Source organism: Athene noctua, chromosome 2 (genome assembly GCF_965140245.1).
Source record: "Athene noctua chromosome 2, bAthNoc1.hap1.1, whole genome shotgun sequence".
NCBI classification, from domain to species: Eukaryota; Metazoa; Chordata; class Aves; order Strigiformes; family Strigidae; genus Athene; species Athene noctua.
The window spans coordinates 155,879,218-155,901,887 of record NC_134038.1 but is presented as its reverse complement, the minus strand read 5'-3'; the positions used below and the strand labels follow the sequence as shown (position 1 = coordinate 155,901,887).

Sequence of the window (22,670 nt, the reverse complement as noted above, 5' to 3'; positions counted from 1 at the left end):
GAGTCCAGACAAGTCAGTGGCTTTCTGGAGGTGGTCTTTTGTAGTGACTTTTTTGCTTTTTTCCTTGTTATTCCAATAGCTGGGCTCAGTGTATTAATTTAGGTCTGATTTCTTACTTTTCAAGATATCTGTCACTTAATAAAAACAAGAAATTTGAGTGTCTTTCAAAACAGTTGGCATGAGTACTTAAATTCTGTCACTGCAAACAGAAATAGGAACTTTAAAAATCTTTACTTTCATTTGGCACACTGAAAGCATGCTTCTACCTATCCCCCAATAAAATCAGTTTGCAGTCCAGGGTTTCCTTCTCTCCTGTGCTGTAGTTTAGTGGGATCTTTACTTAAAACTGAATGTGTTTGTGTCACTGTAGGTAAGTTGCTGACGTGGGGTTACAGGTTTGCTGATGGCATCCTGTATCTCCTTTTTGACAAGCTTCTTGCACTTGTCTTTCAGCTTCGAGAATAGAGTACATAGTTCCAGATCGTGTTTAATATGCAGTCTCACTTAAACTTTGAGGTTTTCACCTGGTAATATAGATAAGGTACAATAGTATCACACTGAACATCCATGTACTTTTATTATTAATTCTTATCTTTAATAAGCAAATGTAACTTTCAAGCTATGTTACATGAAGGGAAAAGGTCTAAGATTTTTTCAGATGCATGCTGTCCATCCCAAGCTAATGAATAGTCAAACTTCTCTGCAGTAAATATTTCTTTGATGTGTAGCTTTCCTTCCACTGAAGTATGTTACATCCAGTCAAAAAACAAGACTTACTCATTACAACAACTAGTATCTATTCAAAATTTCTTTAGATAAGCCTTCAGTAGTTTCATTGTTTAGTTTTCAGGCTAACGTGATGGACAAATTCAGTAGCAAATGCATTTATCTTATGTTCTTTTGTAGGTTATTACTCCAAAGAGATTATTAACGTCTATTACCTCTGTAAGTATGAATGTGATATTGTAGCAAGATCCGGCTATGAGCTCTTCCAAAGTCCATATTCTCACACTAAGACTGTGCTCACAGCAGGCTCTTTGTGTCCCTTACTTGAAACTCTATACTTTCTGCCAAACTCTTTAACCATAGGCTTAAGAAATAGGTAACAGCTCTAAATATGTAATGCTGGAAGTATGCAGTTACTACACATTTATTTGGACTTTCTTTTCAAGTTGTTCGTGTGTGGTTTTAAAGTATTTCAGATCTAGTTTCCTTCTAAGGTAGTTTAGTATTCTGCAGAAATCATCAGAAACTACTTTTCTACTAAGCTTTTATTTCTTTCTCTTTCTAGAAAAGCACCCTTCTTACGCCAGGTAAGTAAAATCTAAACATCTTAAGCCAAGGTGAATAATCTGCATTTGCTGTCTAAAGAAGTATATCAATAAATAAAACTTTTAACAGATGATAATTTGGAAGCAATAAGCAGAATTATGTCAGCTTGACAGCCCAGAAGCTGGCCCTGTGTTTATATATGAGTTACCATTAGTTTAACGGAAGACCTCTTCACAAAATCAAAATTAGTATCTGGTATCAGATGCCTGTAGTTTACATTCTTTTCATGAAAAGGTGAACTCAAAAGAATGTTAAGATTTTAAACTAGAGTCTGATGTCAATAAAGTAATACAGGGAAAACTTGAAAATATGAACAGATTCTAAGTATTGCTTGTGTATAGTGTTAACATCTTTATATATTTCTGACTCTCGAGGGACAGCAGCATCTCTGTTTTTCTAACTACATAAAAATGTGTTATACCCTTGTCTGACTACAGTATGAGAAACTTGAACTAGCTTTGGTACAAATTGCAGCAATAAGGAGCTCATGAACTGATTCTGGAATGTCTATCATGCTGCTGCAACTAGTCAGGTTGCTGTGCCTGAGCTATAGTGCTTGTTTCTATTGCTGTAAGCACAAAGAGCAATATAGGCTTAGAGATTCTGGAAGACTGTAGTGTGTCACTTGAGAGGAGGTTAAAAGATTTGAAAGTCAAGTACGTACTGCAGGATGTGTGCTTTGTAGTGTGCCCTAGGGTGCTCTCTGCCCCGCCCACCCCCAGAGACTACTTAAAAAGCTTTGTCTTCTCCTTTGTGGATATTTCAAAACTTCTTCCTGAAAGAACTACTGAGGAGGAATGGTGTGCATCAAGGTCCTGTCTGAATGTGCTGCTGGGCTGCACTGCAGAAGTGCTTCTGGAGTACTGAGTAGGAAATGCACATGGTAGTACAGATAAAGCTTTTTTAAGGCCTGCAGCATCCTGACTGTGTGTTGTGTTACAACTTGACTTTAACTTCTTTCTCCACAGCCATGGCCAGTCCAGGTGGCCCTAATGCTGTACGCACTACGCATTTCATCCTTGTTGGGTCCCACAAGTTATCACTATCTTCTGTAGGGAATGCCAAATTTGCATTGGACAAGGTAATGGAAATTATTGTTTACTAATCCAAATTGCATACTACTAGAAAAACTAATATGAGCCTGAGGTCACTGTTTTCAGGCAAAGTTACCATCCTAGAAATGAAACAAAGGTTTGTATATGTTATTCATATATATATTAAAACATTCTGTATAATGTTTGTTACTCATATTTAATTTCATACAACTGAAACTTGTCTTTTGTTGTATCTCAAAATTGACTTATGTTCTTATGCCAGACGTTCTTTCTTTTCTGTAGCTCAATGTAAGGTGCAGTTATACAAAGAAAATGAAGACATTTGGCTACTGATTTGTTTTCACTGACAAAAAAGTTGATTTGTGCAGTTGGCATCTCTGTACATGATCTTCATATCATTCATTGCTCTTACAGTCACCTCTAAATAAGACATTAAGTGTGTTTTATTGATAATGAAGTATTTGCAATTTTCTGCATTTAATTGACTTAAAAATTGTTGTTTGAATATATTTGGGAGTGTAAGTTTCCTTTCATATCCCAATTAAATTTGTAGAAGCAAAATATCAATATTTTTTTGAAGGACAGCTATTATTGAGTTTTATACCATTAGTTTCTTGTCTTACAGAATATTTATTGGCTATTATATTAGAAGTTAAAAAATACATTCTTACATTCGTTGTCATCTCTAATCTTGTAATATACCTAAAACTTATTTTAATAGGTGCTCATGCCAGCAGTTATACTAAGCTAACTTAAATTAATTCAAAAGATACTACAGCTTTACCCAAACAGCAGCATAAGAATGACTTTTCTTGGCTAATTAAGTCTTACTGTGATGATAGTACTATTGCAATTATAGCTTCTGATGAGATAACAAGAATTGGTTGTGTTTCTGCATAAGATTAAAACCACAATATCGCAATAATCTCCACTTGCATTTTAGAAGTTTTACTTTTTGTGGATAGAAGCAGAACTTGAATTGTGCTGCTGTTAACCAGCTATGTGAACTTCAGAAGTACCAGCTGTGATTCTTCAATGTTTGTCTTAACCAAAACTGCATGTAGAAACCCTACTTTGTGTATAGTTTGGTTACTGAAAACCCCTCGCTGGAGTTATGGGAATCAGCTTTTACATGCAGTGATTTGGGTTTGAACCTCTTTAGGACAGGACACTGGCCTGGACTAGTGAATTGTAGTGCAAGCACAAGGTTCAAATAGAATTACAGGGAAACCATCACTTGGTTAATTTTTTCCAGGTGCAAAATTCAACAGTTATGAATAAGGATTCCCCTTTTTGTCAGATAATTTAACAAACAAAAAAGTTATCACCTCAAAGCTTCATTTCTGACTTGTCCTGTGGCTGTACCAAACAGGTGCTTTTTAACTTGCTCCATGCATTTCAAATACAGAACAAACTGCTGCCACTGTGGGTTTTTTCTTTCATTCCCCCATTATATATGCACTGTTAAAATGGAGGGTAGAAGAGACCAAAATGTACTCATGTGTAACTTTGTCCTTTTTTCACAAACCTTAACTTTACACTAATTGCATTGAGCATGTTTCTTTTTTCCCTAGATAAATTTTGCAGGGGAGGAAAAAGAACTGTTGGGCTATATGTTTCAAGACAAGGTTGCTATGATCCTTTAGTTTATAATTTAAGAGGAAACTGCTTCCTAGTGCATGTGGCTCATGTCTGTCTGGCCTTTTTGCAGTATTTACTTATTTCTTTATTCTTTTAACAAAATGTTTACGAAGATTTACTAGCTAAGCAAAAGATGTTGGGAACCTTTAAGATTTGCAGAATTCTACTTACTGTCTTCTACAATAAGCATGCTACTACTCAAAAGTTATTTAGGCTGCCTAGGGATTTTCTTTAACTAGCATGTCTCTTGTCTTCCTTCCTAGATCACTAGAGGAGGGGTTTTCTTCCTTCAGATCAAATTGATGTCTCTTAAAGATTGCTGGTCAGGAAATTGAGCCAACAGAACATAGAATCAGCTACTCTGCTGATAGAGGACCAGGGGAAAAATGGCTGGCAGCATAAATGTTGGTTTAACTTCTTGCCACTGAAGAAAATATCACTCAGGAACTAAATATCCTGCTTCTTATTCTATCAAGACCTTTGCTTTTTAAGCAAAAAGTGATCATAAAGAACTTAAGTTTTGAAAGTACTAAATATTACAAAAAACCTAGGTATTTATTTGTACACAAACTTACAATTGAAATATTTTGCTTGGTGTATGCATTTTGGCTTTAGGAATTATGTAACTTGATGTACTTAAATAGTTGGTCTTTAATCTCTGAAAATAGTTTCTAGTTAATAGTTAACTCAGATCCCTCAGAAGAGTGTTTTATGTAACTTCATGTATGTTTTCTCTCAAATTTAAGGAGGTGATAATTTTAGTGCCTATCATCTCTATTTGTAATCAAAAGTTGCCTAAGAAACCAATTGTTTTGCAAATTCTTGAGTTATCTTGAATATCTTTACAGATAATCCTCTATGGCAGTAAGCCAACTTCTCATGGTAGATAGTTGAATGGCCACACCAGAATGCAAGCTAGCCGAGTCATGGAATTCAGTTTTCCCTTCATCTAGCTGGATATCCCACAGATTGCTTTTTTCCACCACCTCCACTCTACTTGACTTTGAAAGGGACATATTGTTGACTAGAACTTAATATTTTCTCATTATGTGTGCAGGAGGATGTTTTGAGACCAGCTTTAGTAATTAGAATGGTGTTGTAGGCTTTGTGTAACTGATATGTTCCATTTGTTATACAACCATTTTGCTTTATTGTTACACAACTCTTCGCTGGGTAAGAAATTAAGTGTCAGAATCCAATATAACTGTTAAGCAGGTATTCTTTTATTGGCAGTGCTGGTGTCACCCTGGAGATTCTCCACCATCAGGGCTCCCAAGAATTAGCAAGGGACATAGTTTACATACACACAACTCAAACATATTCATTAGATTTCCTAGAAAGGGATGTCTTATGATAATAAGTTCCCATAATACATTTGCATAATCTGAGCATGCATAGTGAAAATAGGGTGAGGGTCTTCAGTGGTCAAAGGAGGAAGTAAGTAGTCGTCTTAACAGTGTTCACTTGACCCTCTTTCCAGAGCATGCGCTGTGAAGAAAAGTCCAGGTGTCTCCCTCCTAAGTCAGCAAAATCAGTTTCCCTATCATAGTCTCTGTGTCTTTGTTAGAGACACCCTTATCTCATTCTAGGATTTGCCCAAGTGTCCACTGAAAGCCATCAGTGATTTATGTAGGGAGCCTAATGAGCGTTTCAATCTTACCTAAGCAGACAAAGGGACCTAAGGAAACAGCTGAGGAATCAGGAGTCCTTGAGAAACAAATGAAGCAAAACACAAGCAAAGCTTTCATATGTCATACCACAGTTTCATCTTAATTGTTAGAAATTCATTTATTTGAACCCTTTCATTCCCTTTCTGCTGGTAAACTTCATAATCCACAATGTAGATTCTTCTGTCCTGGCATAAATTAGAAAGGAATGCAAAAACCACAAACTTGAATTGGGGAATTGGCCAAAATTCCTTGAAGTCCTCATTCAGAAATGGATTTTACTGTGGTTTAGCAGGATATAAGCCAGTGTTCCCTGGTGTAGCATGTAGAGATGTAGTTGTCTTTGCTGATAAAAATCCAGGACTGATGCAATTTATTTCTATTATGAGGAAACATTTTACAGTTTTTGCTTCTCAGGTGGTCATACAGACTCCTACCTGACGCTCAAAATTTTGCTGTGCTATGCTGTAGAGCCAAGGACAGGAGCAAGCCTTTAGTTTAGTATATCTAGTGTAAAAATCATGTAATCACCTGCTTGTGCACATGTGTACAGGAAGCTTGTGCACGGGAAGCTGCACTATGCCTATAACTCAAAAGTGATCAATTTCTAACCATAACATCTATTTCAGTGTTCTGCAGGATTTGCTGAGGCCTACGGATGTACACTTTTAACTACTGAGGGTTACTCTTGTTCATCTTAACTACTAGCAAAATTTAATTCCGTTTGATCATCACTGATTCCATGGCTTTAAAGCTACTTCATTGTTGTGTACACAGGCCTAGTCCCTGGCAAATGGTTATTTCTTTGTATTTGCATAGAAAAACCTTTCTGTTTTTTCTAGTAAGACAAGGCACTGATGTTTCTGTGTTGTTACAGTATTGCTTTTTCAGATTAGCAAAAAAATGTTATGTAGAATGCCCTGCAGATCATAATTTGCTTGTTGAATTAGCAATTTGTCTTAACTTCCCTGTGGAAAAAAAAAGAAGGGATGTGATTTCTTGACAGTAGTGGCAGGAGCACTCAATATAATGGGGTGCTATGTGTGGAGGGTTTGGGGGAAGTCCAAAGGCAGTCCTTGTTGCATGTTCCTCCTCAAAACTCTTGAATATCCAATAACCATTTAACCAACCTCTGGTACAGTAGTTAAGCTGCTTTTTTTTCTGTGGTAGAAAATAGGGCTTGGAACCTCTGTTGTTAGAAATGGCTTAACACAGGTCTTCAACACCTTGAGTGCCAGTTGTGAACAACTGCTTTCATTTCTTTTTCCCTTCTAGGTTTTTTTATACAAATATTTATCTGAGTAGGCATGACTACATCAGTATCTGCCAAAAATGCTTATGGCATACAAATGCCAATCCTGCTTAAGCTCACTTTGATATTTTCCAAACAGTTTAATGTCAAACTGAGGCAGAAGCTTTGCAGGATGTGGACTGGTGCCTTGTGTTGTTTTTAACCATGCTTGGAGCGCCTGTTTTTCTAGATAGAAGCATGCTTGTCCAGAGCAAACTAGTAAGCAAGTAAGTCTTGAAAAACTTCTAAATGAAATTGAAACTAGAAGTGATTATTACTGTCTTGCTTGAGACTGACTGCTTTCTGGCTGAAAATCCTAAGAACAAGGCAGTACTAACATCCTGGTGCAGGTGGCTTGCTTGAATGGGTAAAGTTGAGAGATGTTGAAATTAACTGACTAATTGTTTTACTTTTTGCAGGTTCCCTTTTTGTCTCCTTTGGAAGGTCATATATATCTGAAATTAAAATGCCAAGTGGACTCCTCTGTAGAGGAAAAAGGGTTCTTGGTAAGGTATTAATTTCAAAAGTCTTCCTAAAGAAAGGAACTAATTACAGGTCCTATTAAATGCAGTCACCTTAACTTCACACATGTATTTGTAGTGATTGTAGAGTTTAAAATTGGCTTTTTTTCCCCTCTCTGAAACAGACCTCAAAACTTTTTCCTAGTTTATCTTCTAAATATGCCTAAATTAAAATTACCTTTTAGGATTTTGTATGTCTCTTTCTTCTCAACATGTTCATTTGTTATTCTGAATTTCAATTAACCTTCTCTTGCTATAATCTGATATGAGGTGAGATTCTAATTTCTCTGACAGGGACTTTTCCAGGACATCTTGGAATATTTTTTTTCTCTAGCAAAAACAAATTCTCCCTAGCAAAAGACTTTTTTTTTTTCCTCACTGTGTTTACAGACTCTGCCTTAGAAGGAAGTGATAATATTTTTTGAGAAACATCTTGAGCAGTTCTCTCTAAAAATGCAGCCGATACTTGGGCCTTTTGAGATGGAGCTCCTGATGGAGCTGTTGAGATTATGTCCAGCAGATGGCAGTAAATGTGCTATGAAAATACTGAAGCAAAACATTAATGTTTGCTGTTATTTTAGTGTTTTCAGAAATCGGAATTTCTTTAGACTCTTTTCAAGCAGTTTTCTGTCTCCTTTCCCTTTACTTAATTGAAGTTGAACAGATTTCATTAGATGCAAACATTTCACATGCTTATGGTATTTCCTGTCCTGTGTTTTTGTATACTAATTTAAGAAAGTCCTTGTTTAATTCTACTACACAATACGTGAAACCTGAAGAATAGTGTACATGTATATTAAATTTTTTCAGAGTAAGGGTTTGGAAACTCCCTGTAGCTTTAAAAATTATAATTTGAATTGTGAAGAGCAAAAGACACAACACAAATTAATTGGAAAGAAAAGTTCTGTGCAAGTTCAAGAGGGATAAGTAATAGAAGTCAGATACTAAGCTTTCCATTCCAGTACTAAGGGAATGGGTCTTGAAATTTGCATAATCTTGCATTCAGTAAAATAACTGCCAACACAAACACTTAAAAATAAATTTCTAATTTATTTAAACTGACTGGACTCCTGAGCGTGGCCTGTAGAATAGTGAAACATTTTGTAAACTTGAATAATTGTAAATCAAAGATGACTTAATTACCTAATAATAATAAATTATATTGTACTAATACATGTTTTGTGAACCATTCATCCTGCATCTGCTTTAAGTAACCCTCCATTATTTTAAAATAATGGGAGTGCTTTCCACTGTCAACATGGAAATCTGGTAATTTGAAATGGCGGTGATATTGCATTTTGAGCAAAATTTGCGTATTGCATGACTTGCATTTTGAGCAAAAGGCTGCACACTTGAGAATGATAGCATAAGCCTATCCAGATAGCATAAGCTAGTATGTACTGTACTAATAGAAGTCTCCCAGTATATATTGTTTCATTCTCTTATGTTTACTTCTAGGAAGGGTTGTACTTGCAGAACCATTCTGCTAGAAAAATAGTTCAGACCAAGCTCAAAGTTTAATGTTACTTCTTTTATTTTTTATTTTTTTCCTTAAGACTATGTTTGAAGACGTTAGTGGATTTGGAGCATGGCATAGGCGCTGGTGTGTGCTGTCTGGAAACTGTATATCTTACTGGACATACCCAGATGATGAAAAACGAAAGGTAATGCTGTTTTTATAAAGCTCAAGTCTAAAGTCCTGTAGTACCCTACGCGACTAGCTGTTCATTTTTAATGACAGTAACGTTTAGGCTTAAAACAGGTAAGTATATTCAAAGCATGAGATTCAAACTCGTAAAGTTTTCTGAGGGAATGGAGGGGAATTGTCTTCCCAGGGCAAACCTAAAAACTGACCACTTTATCTAGGGGAAGGAAAAAAAGTGGAGGAACATCCATATCCTCCTTCAGCCTTAAAACTTTCCATTTTGCCTTTCCATTGTGCTTGTCAAATGACTAATTCTTTAATTGAAACTGATCAGACTTGTACAGTATAATAAATAGACTGTATCTAGTTGCCTTAAGTTTTAGACAAAATAATGACTAACAATATGGTAAAGAACTGGAGTGGGCAATCCTATATTGCAAAAGCATAGCTGTAATTATGGACTATCTTATTTGCAGTCATTGATTTCTTGCAGCTCCACATTATAGCCGAAACTGGTGCTTTTGAAATTATTCTCACAGAAACCTAAGCTATTGTCTGGCTAATGAGACAAATCAGAAGTTCATCTCTCACTGAGGTGAACCTTCCTGTCTTTCTAGCCTGTTCTTGTAGTGTGTACTGAAATATTTCCAGGTCCTTCTAAAGACTGCTTTCAAGAGGTTTTTTCTGACTCACTTAAGCAATTTACCATTAAACACTTGCTTGTTTGTTGGCAGAACACTTTCTTTCCCAAACTCTGGTCCTTTTCGGTCTTCTATGCCAATCCAGATGCCTGAGTTTAGTTTCTTCCCTGCTAACAGAGGAAGACCATATGCTGATAGTTGACATTGCCAAAATATATCAATGTACTTTCTTTCCATGCCAGGAGAGAGGGGAAAAATCTCTGCCTACTGTAATAGAAGACAGGCAAAAAAATTGAGTTAAGCAAGAGAAGGTTCCTACTCTGCTTTTGTCTGCAAGAAAGCAGCTCTGGTTTGTTTTACAGATTCTGTTCTTAGAAATCTTCTAGAATTGTTCCACTATCATTCTGAGAAAGGGTCAGGTACATTCTTTTCATATACTGTTATCTACAGCAATAATAAGCTCTATCACTGTTAAATGCCTTCCCTTACTCCTACTGTATCTGTTCTGTCATGCAGAGATAGACATAGCTCAGAAATACCAGTACTGGGCAATGATTGCTTTAAGTCGGGTTTTCTAAAAAAATAATATTTCCCATGGCTGTACATACATCACCAACATGCAACCTGTTTCTTAATGTTCCTTGAAATGGAGCTATTCTTCTTTTTCCCGTAACTTAGGTTATTTTAACTGTCTATGTAATAGTATAGAGTACATGCCCAATAAATAGCAAATTCTTCTTCAAGCCAAGAGCAGCTTGTGATGTTTCCCTGATGAGTTATTCCGTAGGTGTGAAGAATCAGAGCCAGGGTCTGTAACTAACTTTAGGCATACAGCTGAACCTCTGTCTATAGTCAGCAGAAACAGATAACTGCCTTGAAATTTTAAATGCTCTTTGAAGAGGTCTAGCTATAGAGGGAGCTAAAGCAGCTGGTCTCAGCACTTATATGCCTTGGTTGTGTGTTTTAAGATCAATCCATAGGCTTTGACAAGAATCATGCAAACATCCCAAAAGTGCTTGTTTCTGTAGGCTTTGATAGGGTTTATTCTATCAGTTTGGATTTTATTATAAAGTTCTCTTGAACTTGAGAGTTAAAGGTAGGGGCATTTGAAGGAATAAAGAAAATGGGGGAGATATCTTTTTTAGAGCCTAAGTCTTTGGCAAGGGATGGATTTGTTAGCTGTGTTTTATGTGGCTGAGCAGGGCATGTTTCGCTGTCTATGTTACCTTGCTTCAGCTATGGCTCTTAAATGCGGAAAAAGGAATTCCTCTTTTTGTATGGAGTGGGGGGACCGTTCACCTCATGGAGCAAAAATTGTCAAAGCTTATGTTCATAACTACTCTTGATTGCAGTATTCTTGACTGATGAACTAACTTCACTTCCAGCATCCTTTGGGCCGGATAAACTTGGCTAACTGCACTAATCATCAGATTGAACCTGCCAACAGGGAGTTCTGTGCCCGTCCCAACACTTTTGAACTCATAACTGTCCGACCTCAGAGGGAAGATGACAGAGAGACTCTCGTCAGCCGATGCAGAGACACGCTCTGTGTTACAAAGTGAGTGGATGAAATTGTGAAGGTTGTGGGAGGTTATGGGATGTGTGTGGGAGGTGTATTTTGCCTCAAGTGAGATTTCTAATAACATAGGGGCTTCACAACTTTGGAAAAAAAGAGCTCATTTAAATGCTAAGACTTTGGAATGACACTTGAACTGTTGGGTTCACTTTTAGTCCTATTTTGTCTTGCTGACCCATTTCAGTCTTCTGAGAATAAAGAACTCAGCTTTTCCAGAAGTGGAAATGAAATGCCAGGTAGCTTGGTAGCAGGACTGTGGAATATCTAGCTTCCTTTTTTCCCCCTGCTATTTGGACTTCCATGGATGATCAACTTGACATTTTTCAGAATAACTAAGTAGATGTGGAGAAAGACATATCTAATCCATTGGGTCCTTTGCCTTTTAGGAACTGGCTGTCTGCTGATACTAAAGAAGAGCGTAACCTTTGGATGCAAAAGCTCAACCAAGTCCTTGTTGACCTTCGCATGTGGCAGCCTGATGCCTGCTACAAACCTATTGGAAAGCTTTAAATTCTGGAAGGGAAATATGAAGAAAACATGTGTGCAAAAATCCCCATGAACTCCCTAAAAAAAGAACTTAAAGGAAAATATGGGAAGTCCTCGGGACCACTTATGCTTTAAATTTGAGAGAGTATTTAACATTATACGGGACTATGTTATGCAGTATTTTTCTTTCACTTTAAGAATTTTAAAACTTTTACTTCCTAGCTTTTGAGTATGGTAGGAAGCAATTAGTTGTTTCTAAATGTGCTAAATATTTATGCAAGTCCTTTTTTGGAAGTCTTATTTAGCTAAGTACATTTTCTTCTTTAAACAACTAAATTATTGCAGGAAATCACACTTCAGGGCAGGAAGAGGGGGGCAAGCTAGTGAGAAAACAAGCTTACTAGATAACTCAGCTCCCTGAAAGCATAGCTCAGTTCTCTAACAAGGATGGTGCTGAAGCATAAGATTTAATATTGGAGGGTTTGAGGTTTTTTTAATGTTCAGGCATAGAAGTTACAAGTAAATTTTATTCTACAACATGCAGTATAGGTATTTCTTGCTTGTACAGTGTCCTTGTGGTCAGAACAAAATATGTACAATATAGTCATGCTAATTCTGCAATTTCTCATGCAAACTGGTATGGATAAATACATGGCATGTACACTATATGGTTTACAGGTGTGGATTATGTATGCAGTGTGTTGCACTTTGATAGAAATGAAAGGTCTTGAATATTTTTGTTAGGACTGCTATATAAAAAAACAAAACAACAAACAAAACCCAAGTAGTTTATGAATTGTATATGTTAGTATTTCCTGGGACTCGTGGGTTGTACAAGCTAAAGTTCTCCATTTGAGAACCCAGGAATAGGATGTAAAAGTGCTTTTTTTTTTTTCCTTTTGATAAGACTACAAAGCTGCTATACACCAACTAATACTCCGCTGGCTGAAAATATGGGTCTTCCTCCCCCTCATAGACTTATCCATAAATGCAGATAAAAATAGTACTTCAGACCCATCATTAAAATTGCGAAACTTCTCAGTTAAAACTTGCAATTTTTACAGCTTTGCACTGGGCTTAGTGAAATACTATCTCATTACTTCACTACTGCAGATGCAACAGTGGAATACTTAAAATTGCTATTGCTGTTATATATTCACACTTGAAACACTAAATTCTGTCAGCTTATCCTCTTTTCATCCTGCCACTTTTGTACTTGCTTTTAAATCTAGTTTTCTGATGTCTTTTTAAAATTTCCAAACTATGTATTGAGATTTATTTTATTCATTTAAAATAAAGAATAAAACACTTTCTGCTTTTTTGACCGTCATCTATACATTTGAGACACTAGTTTGTAGGCTGAAGAAGAAAAGCTGGACTCCACACAATGTTTAAGAAAGGATTCTATTCAGTAGGTCTATCCCGAAATACCAGTTGATTTGGGAAGATAATGTGATGCCGCAGGGGTAGGTAGCATCAAATTTTGTAATGGAAGGCCAGATTGTCCATGGGCAGTTCCCACATGAATGCAGAAACTGTGAGAGACTAGCAGCTCATCAGGTACGAGGAGGAGAGATTGTTCTTTTCTCTTGTGATAGAGACACAGCAGTAGAGTAGTGATGCAACAGGGGCAAGGGGTTAGCAAATTTTATTTATAGATACACAGTAGACTGTCTGTTAAATTTTAAGTGGAGGTAAATAAAAATCATTAAGTATAAAATTACAAAACGAGGCCATGGAAAGGTGTTAAGATTGGAACTGGATATATACAAGGGAATGACATTTTTATTTAGGCTAATTGGCCTATTGTCCATTGTAGAAACTAATCTGTGTTTGTTCATTGCCCAAGATGAAATGTTGTCCTCATCAAGGAAAAGTATAAAGTGTAGCAGGTGATGTAAGTTAGAGAAGCTGACCTAGAGGGAGATCTGCTGTCTCCCCTCTTCCCCTGCTCTTTTAAGGGTGAGCTGTGGAAAAGTTTTCCAAAACGTTGACAAACCTATTTTTCCATGCTTGTAGCAGATCATTTTCAAAGAGGCAAGACTCCTGAGTTCAAACAGCTTCAGGTAGCTATGTATGTTCTACACCTCAAAACCAGTTCCTACTCTCTGATTTCAAACAAAGCTTTAAGTTTTGTAAAAACAGTTTATGAACAAGAATAGCATCACTTGCAATGTGTTGGAACTAGCCAGTGACATAATCCCTCCTGTATTCATGTGTTCTAACACTCACCCAAAATAGACCTTGACAGGCCATTCTTCCTAGATGTTTATACTGCAATAAAATTTCATGGAACTCTTAGCTTTCCAAGATAAACTTTTTTATTTGCTGTTTATTTTTCTCTTCCCTGTGTATTTGTCACCTTCAACCAACCTAAGTACCAGGAGACAGTTAAGCTAATGGAATAGACTAGGATTCATAGTTAGTTCCTGCTTTAGAATAAGTAAGCTTTTTCAGAAACATTTCTTTAAATATAGGACATTTATTTTTAGAGTGGTACTGCGAAGTGATTGATGGTTGGGGGTGCAGATCTTCAGTTGGGTTTTGCATTCTTTGAAATAAGAGAAACATAGTGGTTGTAAAAGCTGATGGCTTAATAGGCTCAAAATTCGTCTTTATTTGCAAATGGTTACTGCATCAGCTACAAATGAAGTTTCTGCATACAACCTAATTCTGAACTGCAGAGCTCTCCTCTGAGGCAGGAGCACGTACCGTTTGGTTAGTGCTCCTTCAGCCAGGGGCAACCCCTTTTCATGAAGTCCCTCAGTCACCCCCTATCAAGCTCAGAGCAGTTATACTGGGCAAATCTGAGAGCTTTGCTTGGGATTCAGCTGTGGGGGGTTTCAGGTTGTCTTTGAGAAGATGCTATTCTAATCTTATAAGAAAGCTTTTTTTCCATTGTTCAGAGATTCAAGATGTTCACTAATAAGAAAGTCTATAAATGGAAAATGCTTTGCTCTGGGCAGTGAAGCTTATTTTAGCTGAGGAAATTTCAATTTTACTAGCTTGTAAAACTCCTAATTGGCATTATTAAATCCCAACCTCAAATGGAATACAATCATTTGCAATGAGATTGCCTGAAAATTTGGCTTCTAAACACATACTGTTCCCTTCCCCCTTTTAATTGCTACATTTCCATATTTTGGTGTAGAGGAAATTATCTGATATTCTGTAATTATTGTCTGTGCTGTATTTGGTCTATAGTAAAAGCCCATGGATCCACTTGTTTCAGTCCTTGTGTTGTTTTTAATGAAAGATAGGAAGCCTGAATAGGTAATAAAAAATAGTTAGGTTTTACCTATAGTTCTGCCTGTCCAGTGTGCATCAAATGTTACGCTGTTTGGTGGAGAGAATTTGTACAGGAATCAGGTAGCTTTCATTTTTCTTCTAATGCTAAATAGTCTTCCTCAGGCATGCCTCTGTGGAGTTGAAACTGTTTCTTGGGAGACTGGATATTTTGGTAACATCTAAATGCCTTGAATGAATTGGGGCCTTGTGTGTAAGTATCACTCAATTACAGAACGTATTCCCTTTCGCTTTTCTAAAGTAGGTGACTTGAATATTCTACTTAACTGTTAGTGGCTGTCCCAAAGGAATCTTTATCTTAATAAAAGATGAGGCACTGACTGTACTCTAAAAAAAAAAAGAAGAGGAGGATATAGGATAGCAATAATAAGTGCTTCAACCAAAATAGCATTATCTAAGTCATCCTCTGCCTAATCAAAATACTGTGCAGATGCCTCCTACAGCCCTGGTCGGTGTGTGAAGGTCCATACACAGCCAGGCCCTCTCCTTTAGTCTGGGCCACTACCTGAGAGCTGGCTCAGGGGTGACACAGCCTTACACAAGGAGCGTGGTCAGAGCAAATAGCAGAGCAAGTCTACCCAAGCTTTGGCTGGTTTGGATGGGGTTTAGTCATGTCATGTTAACACTTTCTGTTTACCAGATTTTTTTTACCTGTAATTAATGATATTTTATGCTGTCTGATCCTTTCATCAGCAATAAGGTTGTGAGTAGGGTAGAGCTAGCTCTGTTTTTTTAAAATATTTATTTATTTATTTTTCTAAGAGCATTGAATAAGCTGGTGAGAAAACTAGTAATTCTCAAACTTCAAGCTTGTGTATGAAGTAGAGCAGGTAAGGGCTGCCCAGTATCTTCAGTGATTCCCTGGTTCATGCTTGTAAAAGATACGGGACAGGGTATTCAAAATTTTAAAAGTAACCTGTTTTGAATACATGAAGGGTTGTCAAGTTACTGTCTTGTTAATGGGGAGGAAGAGAACCAGTGCTCAGTCGGCCTGCACTGATGCTGCCAGGCAAATCAAAATTCTAGCGCCTTGTTATTCCTGGCACATTTTAATAAGCAAATGACAGCTAAATAATGTATTGACAGTCAGGGCAATTATATACACACAATTTATGACAATGTAATGAGTTTGGGGGGTCTGTCCTTCCCCCTTTTTCAGATCAGATTAACCATTGAAATAGTACAAATGGAAAGGCCAGAAATAATATCCTGTAGGGTGGGTTAAAAAAAAAAAAAAAAAAGTTAAGGCTAGAAGTTTCCTATATATGGAAAAAAATTGTATGAATTCGCAAACCAGTACAAGAAATGGTCTAGCTGGCAGGTATCCTTTGATTTTTATTTTTGTTGTTCCACAGAAAAAGCATAGCCTACTTGTGCTGGTGAGATACAAACTGAAAAAAACGCTGTTGTGTTATGTCCGCTGCTACTGGCTCTGATAACTTGCCCTCCTTTTTTTGTGTGTGTCTTTAATCATCTTGTTTCATAAAATGCACTGGGAAGCATCTTCATAAACCGTGTCAGGGCTCTGGCAGTTTGGAAGTCAGTGTCCACCTTGGTCTTTGAATATAGCTTCAATCTGGTCGTTGAATGGATTTTCTTTTCCAAGCACTTGAGGCCATTCACGTAGTGCCTTCTGCCAGGTAATGCTTGTTCCAAGGGCTGCAGCAATCTGCAAACAGCACAGATAGTATCAATTTATTGTGCCCCTATAATGTAGTTGTTTCATTCTAGCATTTAGGAGACCCTACCATAAAGAAAATTCTGTATAACTGTATGATGGACTGTAACATCTAACAAAAAAAAATATCCCATTCCAGCTGCTTGAACAGGAGAAAATCCCTCTGAACAGTAAAAATAAGGTGAGGACCATATATCTGCACTTCCCTGACCAGTCATTCAGTCTAATTATAATTTCCAAACGCTTCCTGATGCCTGTGATGCCTGGTCCATAAACTTCTGTTCAAAAGCCCTAGAGTCTGATTTTATTTTTTTTCCCAAAAAAATATTTTGAAAGTATTTAAAAAGTACCAGTTGGATATAATGCATAAAACTCTTGCAAGTCCAAAGGAATTCATGCTCCTAAATGCCTCTGACAGTTCTAATAAATATTCTCTCTGCTATCCTGTAAGGAAACCACAGGTGTTGAGGAAAAAAAGGCTCAAATATACGTAGGTTCAAATGCTGTAAGTTTGTGACTGCTCTTGGTTGTCTTCAGAGCTTTTTTATCATGAGACCTGCAGAAATGGTAAAATAGCTTTTCTCCTTAGTATCAGAATTGCTCCAGCTTTCATAGAGGTTTTTGCCCTAGAAGTTATGCACCAAAGAGAAATTGTACCTGCTGTATTGCCAGAGTGAAAAACATCAAAGGCAGCAGAAAGGGGAAGAGAGAACAGCCTGCTTCTCCTTTAACCAAGTCTTCACACCCTGCTAATGCACTTTTGTTTCAATTTCTGACCTACAATTATATTTTACTTATATGGTAACTATACTTTCAACCCTAAAACTCACTCTAATGTTGATTGTAATTCTGAGGTTTAAATTGAGCTAACAAAGCCTTTTTAAAGGGCCAAGATGGGTTTATGAAATCAAACTATTTCAAAACTATCACTTTGGAGTTTAGGAACCGAGTGGAGACTTTGGAGAATTTTTATGTGTTTCTTTTTAAATCCTGTGCTTTTGAAAGCAGCTGTAATGATGGGCCAGGACACAAAAACTTTATTTTATTCAGAGCTCATGTACAAAGAGACATGTTTGTAGGGTGGAAGCTCCTAGACTCTGGTCACTTGAGGTCTCTTTAAACTAATGGATGAACTGGGGCAGGGAAGAGGGATAGGGGAGATTGTGCAATAGGGTGTTTTCTCCCAGTTGTAATTTCTAATGTGACCAAACACAGTTATCCTGGGACACCCTATGGCTGCCAGAGGGCTGAGACCCATCTCTGTCAGAGTGGTCCATTGTGCATGGTAGTCTCCAAACCTCCTTCATAAGTTCCTCAGCCTTCCATATGTCTCTTAGCAGGGTGGGTTCCTTGGTTTGTTTAAGAAAACCCTCCCTCTGCAAAGGTATCCCTGGAGGTATGCTCTACAGTGTTTGGACTACTGTTCACTGCAATTTAAGGCATATCTGTTTAGACTGCCCTATATTATGGAGGTCCTGCTCAGACATAATTTCATGCAGTCCTGAAGATTTTGATAATTTAATCTGGATGAATACGGTGGCACCATATTCACGGTAGCAGAGAAGGGTGTGTGATTCTAGAAATCATTTTTCTCGTAGGTATTTTTTAAATTCCAAAGCTCTTGTGTTTTGATACCTGCTGCAATTCATATGTGGTTTTGTAATTAATTAAAGACGACAATCCCTAAGCAATTTTTTTAAAGGAAATATTACCCATTCCTCATAGAACTCTGGGTGACTGCGACTGGGACGTAGCTGTGTTCTTTTAGCAGCTTCTGGCTATCTGTTTTCTCCTGCACCTAAGTGGTGATGGACATGCTTCTCAGCAAAGTGTAAATACCCAAATCATCTGATACATGTCACTTCAGCTTTTTCTTTTCTTTTTTTTTTTTTTTTTCTGGCTAGAATGTGATTTGCTATGACTTAAGGAAAAAAAGGGAGAAGCTAATCACACTCAAGCTGTGCTTTTCTGCCTGTACATAATCATTAAGAATCTTCCAAGCGTCTCAGGTTCCAGTTTGTGATGCTCAGGGCTTTCGTGTTCTCCCTGGTAACTTCATAAAAAGCAAGAAATGAAGCTGTTTATGCAGGATCCTGTTGAAATGCATGGCCCTGTCATCCAAATACAGCGATCAGCTGTTCTAGAGAGCAGGGATGTCCTTGAAGCCATCTGGCATCCACAAGGATTTGCAGTGAAATTTCGTAGTAAGGAAGACATGCTGAAGAAAATCCCTGGTCTCCCTCTATGGCTAATGAGAAGAGAAAATCAGATTCCTTCCAAGGATAACTGAGCTGGACTTCGGGGAACAATGTCTCAAAGACAACTCTAGAGGGAATTTAGGAGGACTGAGTGATGCACTTTGCTTTTAGGTGTTAAAAGTAAATGGTGTGAATTTCCTCCACCTACGACCTGAGCTGGGTGTTTTGGAAAAAAAACCTCATGGAGCCCAATTTTAGCTTTGAAACTTGAGGAATGCAGCTATGCCAAGAATGAGTGTTTTGTTTTCAGCCTTCTGTTTTGCAACTCAATAAAACATGCAGGAAACTCCCTTCCCCTCCAAGAAATTTGCAGTAAGGGAATGTGGTTCTGGGCCTGGCTAAACAAATGAGCACTTGGTGTTTATCCCTTCTTTCAAGGGTTTTTAAATATAAAATACTGCCTGAAGTGGGGACTATGGGGGCTAGCGTTTCCTGCCTGACTATCTTAACCTAGCCTTTTTCTGCATGAAAAAATAGAGTAGGTCTAATGGGATGTGGGAGTGTTGCCTTTTTTCTTATTGTTTCCTCCTCCTTGCAATGAAAAGTATGCAAGCCTCAGTTAGGAAGGTTCAGTTCCCTCCCACATCCCTCCTGCATGGCTGGACCACTGGACTACTGGATATACATGCTGATGCCTGTTTCTGCCATGTTTATACCAGCAGAATTTTTTTTTTTTTTTTTTTAAATGAAGGAGTCAGCACATAAATGGCAGGTGAAATCCAGGGGCTGACATCAGACACCAGTTTATTCTGCCCACTGTATCATAAAACTAGAGATCATGGTACACTTCCAGCTCACCCTTGGCAGAGAGGGGTACTGCGGTTCTCATATCCCAAACGCCGAAGTTTCTCTGCATCTGAAGGCAAGACCTATAATGCTTCCCATGGAGTGCTAGTCTTTTCAAAAATTTCTGAATATTTTTCAAGTTCTTTGAGACCATCAGAGAGAAAATTCAGTAGGAATGCACAGGCTGGGTCTTATCTGTTGTGTTTGTCAGGCTGTATGTTAAGCATAGGGAATAGCTGCAGAGGTTGAAGTAAGAGCCCCCATTCACTTGACTGCATGGCATCAATCCTCTCCCGCTAGGCAGCTCTATACAGTGTGAAAGCTGTACCTGGCCAGAGGCTTTCACACTGGTAGAAAGTAAAACTTTAAATAAAACTAGTATGAGGAGTGAGTGAATTGTTTATCATCTCTCTCAAGTGTACTCTTAAATATCACTCTCTGCTCACACTTCCCCTTCTTTGTATTAAGAGAGCCACTCTTTTGGAGCAGAGTCCTATGTCTTAGTCCAAATAGTGGTATGCTGATAACAGACTTCTGTATACTAGCAGGAAAAGAAAAATGGATTTAAAGCAGTGGATGTTTGGATAAGGCTAATTAATAAATCCTAGAAGGACAATAACTCACTTGAAGTGAGGCATATCTACAGCTGGCACCTTGACTGTAAGGAAAAATGTACCTATAAAAGCATTAACGTCATCCTAACAGCAGGAGGGGGAGATTGTAACCACTGCAGGATGCCAGATCCAAAGAGAGTGAAATATGGCAGCACTTGGCTGGATCCTGCAGCTCAGCACTCGGGGGATGCGTGTAGGTTTGCAGCTACCATTCAGTGCCCTTTTGTAATTTTCTTTTGCCTTAGGCAGGATCTCTTTAAAGTAAATACTTGCTGCCTTCAGCTCTGTGCTACCTTCTCACTGCTGGTGGGATATAGGATGCGGGCATGAGCCTGGATGAAAAGCTGTGACCCAGTGAGCTTGGCTCTTGTGGTGGCCCGTTTCTGGGGGTTAGAAGAAGCCTCAGGCCAGCCTTGGGGTAAGACATAAAAATAATGCAAAGATCTTTTCTTCACTCCAGACTCTTCATATTGCAGTTTCCCCAGATGGCAGGGTTGGGAAAGGGGTTCATTTCATCACTGTTTTCATTCTCATTTTGCTTGCCAAGTTTTTTCTAATTGTTTGCTTGCAAAAGGCCTGCAGCAAGAAATCCAGACACTTTTTCAACATCCCCAGGCCATGGGCTCCTGCTTTCATTCAGTTATCACCTGGTACTGTGGTAGCCAGGCAGGAATTTCTGCTGTGAAGGAGTCCCTCTTTGAACAGGAGGCTCTTTTGACTTGGCAAGGCTAAGCAAGCCACCGTGTTGCTCCAGCTGATCGCCAGAGGTGTAAAAGATAGCAACTAAAGCACATGTTTTGCCTTTGGACTTCCCCCTGCATGTCTGCCCTGGCTGAACTGACAGCACAGTCCATGTGGAAACTGCTGAAATGCTGGAATCCATCAGCTCTTGCCACGCGCCCGTTGAAGTGCTTCTCCACGGACTGCCCTTTCCCACATGCAAGAGAGCATCGCATCAGGTTATTCGGTGATTGGGGTTTGGGAGTGAATATATGTGGGGTGTTAGCTCACATCACAGAACCAGTCCATAAATTCACCCTGTGCTTTTGAGCAGGGGGAGCTGCCAGGCAGCACTGCCGACAGCTGGGCAGCACAATGGGATTTGCTTGCGTGGTTCGGTCGTGCTGGGGTGGAGGAGAGCACACAGCTGCAAGTGCAGAGGAAGTCAGTGGTGCCCTAGACAATAGCTTTTGCTAAACTGTTCTTGCCATGGCTCTATGCTGGTGCCACACACTACAAAAACATTAATGAGGAATGTCACTCCTCCTCTCAGCTGCCGCCCAGACCTGTGCCCCTGGGCAGGGCAGGGATGGTGGGAGTGGAGCTGTCTGCTTGGAGGGCACATTTCCCTCCTAGCAGCAGGTAGCAAGAAACTTCTAGACCCATTGCTAAGTACATGGGATGGAGAGCAGCTTCTGCTAGGCAGAGCCCTCTGGCAGAGAATGGAATATCACCTCTCCATCTCACCCCCCTCCCGCAATTTGCCCCCTCCTAATTTAGCCCAGCCTAGTTCTTGCTCCAAAGAGTCAAGGTTGCAAAGCATGTGAAACAGGAGTGGGCTTTGGTTTTGGCGCCTGTCCACCACCCCATGTTGTCTTAGTGGCTGGGGATGACAGTGTTGCAGCTGGCAGGAGTTTCCCAGGTAGGTTTTGTGCCCGCTGTCATGAGCCATTGCTGCTACAGGCTGTACGCAGGATTTCAGGTCTCGTGCAGTTTTTCTCAAGGCAGTATGGGGAAGGCTGGCTGCTGTTTTGCTTTGCATATGTGTTTGAAATCTGAAACTAGCGTATAGAAAAGCAGTTGGCTTTGTTTGTAGCTGACTATAAAACATGCTCTCTCCATGCTTTTTACAGAGTCAGAAAAACTACTCTGAAGTGAATATGGTGGGAACCAGGCAACCTCACACTAGGTTATCAAACACAAGCAAGGACTTACAGCAGAGCAGCTGCTTCTCCTTCCCTTTCATTTATTTCTGACTGTAAACCTTTCCCTGCCACCTGTCCTTGGAGACCAAGCAGGAGGGAGAAATCTTCTTCATAATATGCAAATCCAGAGCATAAAGCAATTTCAATGTACAGCTTCAAAAAGAAAACTTTGTTCCAGGCTACGATGGGGAAACCCGTGGCCTTGGGGGCTGCAGGGCAGGGGCAGGGCTGGAGGGGCCTCTCAGGTT

At 38.7% G+C, this 22,670-nt stretch overlaps 2 protein-coding genes across 2 annotated transcripts in view; one reads left to right on the top strand and one right to left on the bottom strand.

Moving 5' to 3' along the window:
* ANLN (anillin, actin binding protein) overlaps positions 1 to 13,154 on the top strand; it is a 30,077-nt gene extending 16,923 nt beyond the window's left edge. Inside the window, exons 18-24 of the mRNA XM_074898157.1 lie at positions 907 to 945; positions 1,292 to 1,313; positions 2,301 to 2,413; positions 7,406 to 7,492; positions 9,064 to 9,171; positions 11,179 to 11,351; positions 11,756 to 13,154. Of these exons, the coding sequence (XP_074754258.1) occupies positions 907 to 945; positions 1,292 to 1,313; positions 2,301 to 2,413; positions 7,406 to 7,492; positions 9,064 to 9,171; positions 11,179 to 11,351; positions 11,756 to 11,879 (666 nt within the window). The 3' untranslated portion in view covers positions 11,880 to 13,154. The remainder of the gene's footprint in view (positions 1 to 906; positions 946 to 1,291; positions 1,314 to 2,300; positions 2,414 to 7,405; positions 7,493 to 9,063; positions 9,172 to 11,178; positions 11,352 to 11,755) is intronic.
* Positions 13,155 to 16,546: 3,392 nt separating this feature from the next.
* AOAH (acyloxyacyl hydrolase) overlaps positions 16,547 to 22,670 on the bottom strand; it is an 81,291-nt gene continuing 75,167 nt past the window's right edge. The window contains exon 22 of the mRNA XM_074898156.1: positions 16,547 to 16,830. Coding sequence (XP_074754257.1) covers positions 16,702 to 16,830 — 129 coding nt within the window. The 3' untranslated portion in view covers positions 16,547 to 16,701. The remainder of the gene's footprint in view (positions 16,831 to 22,670) is intronic.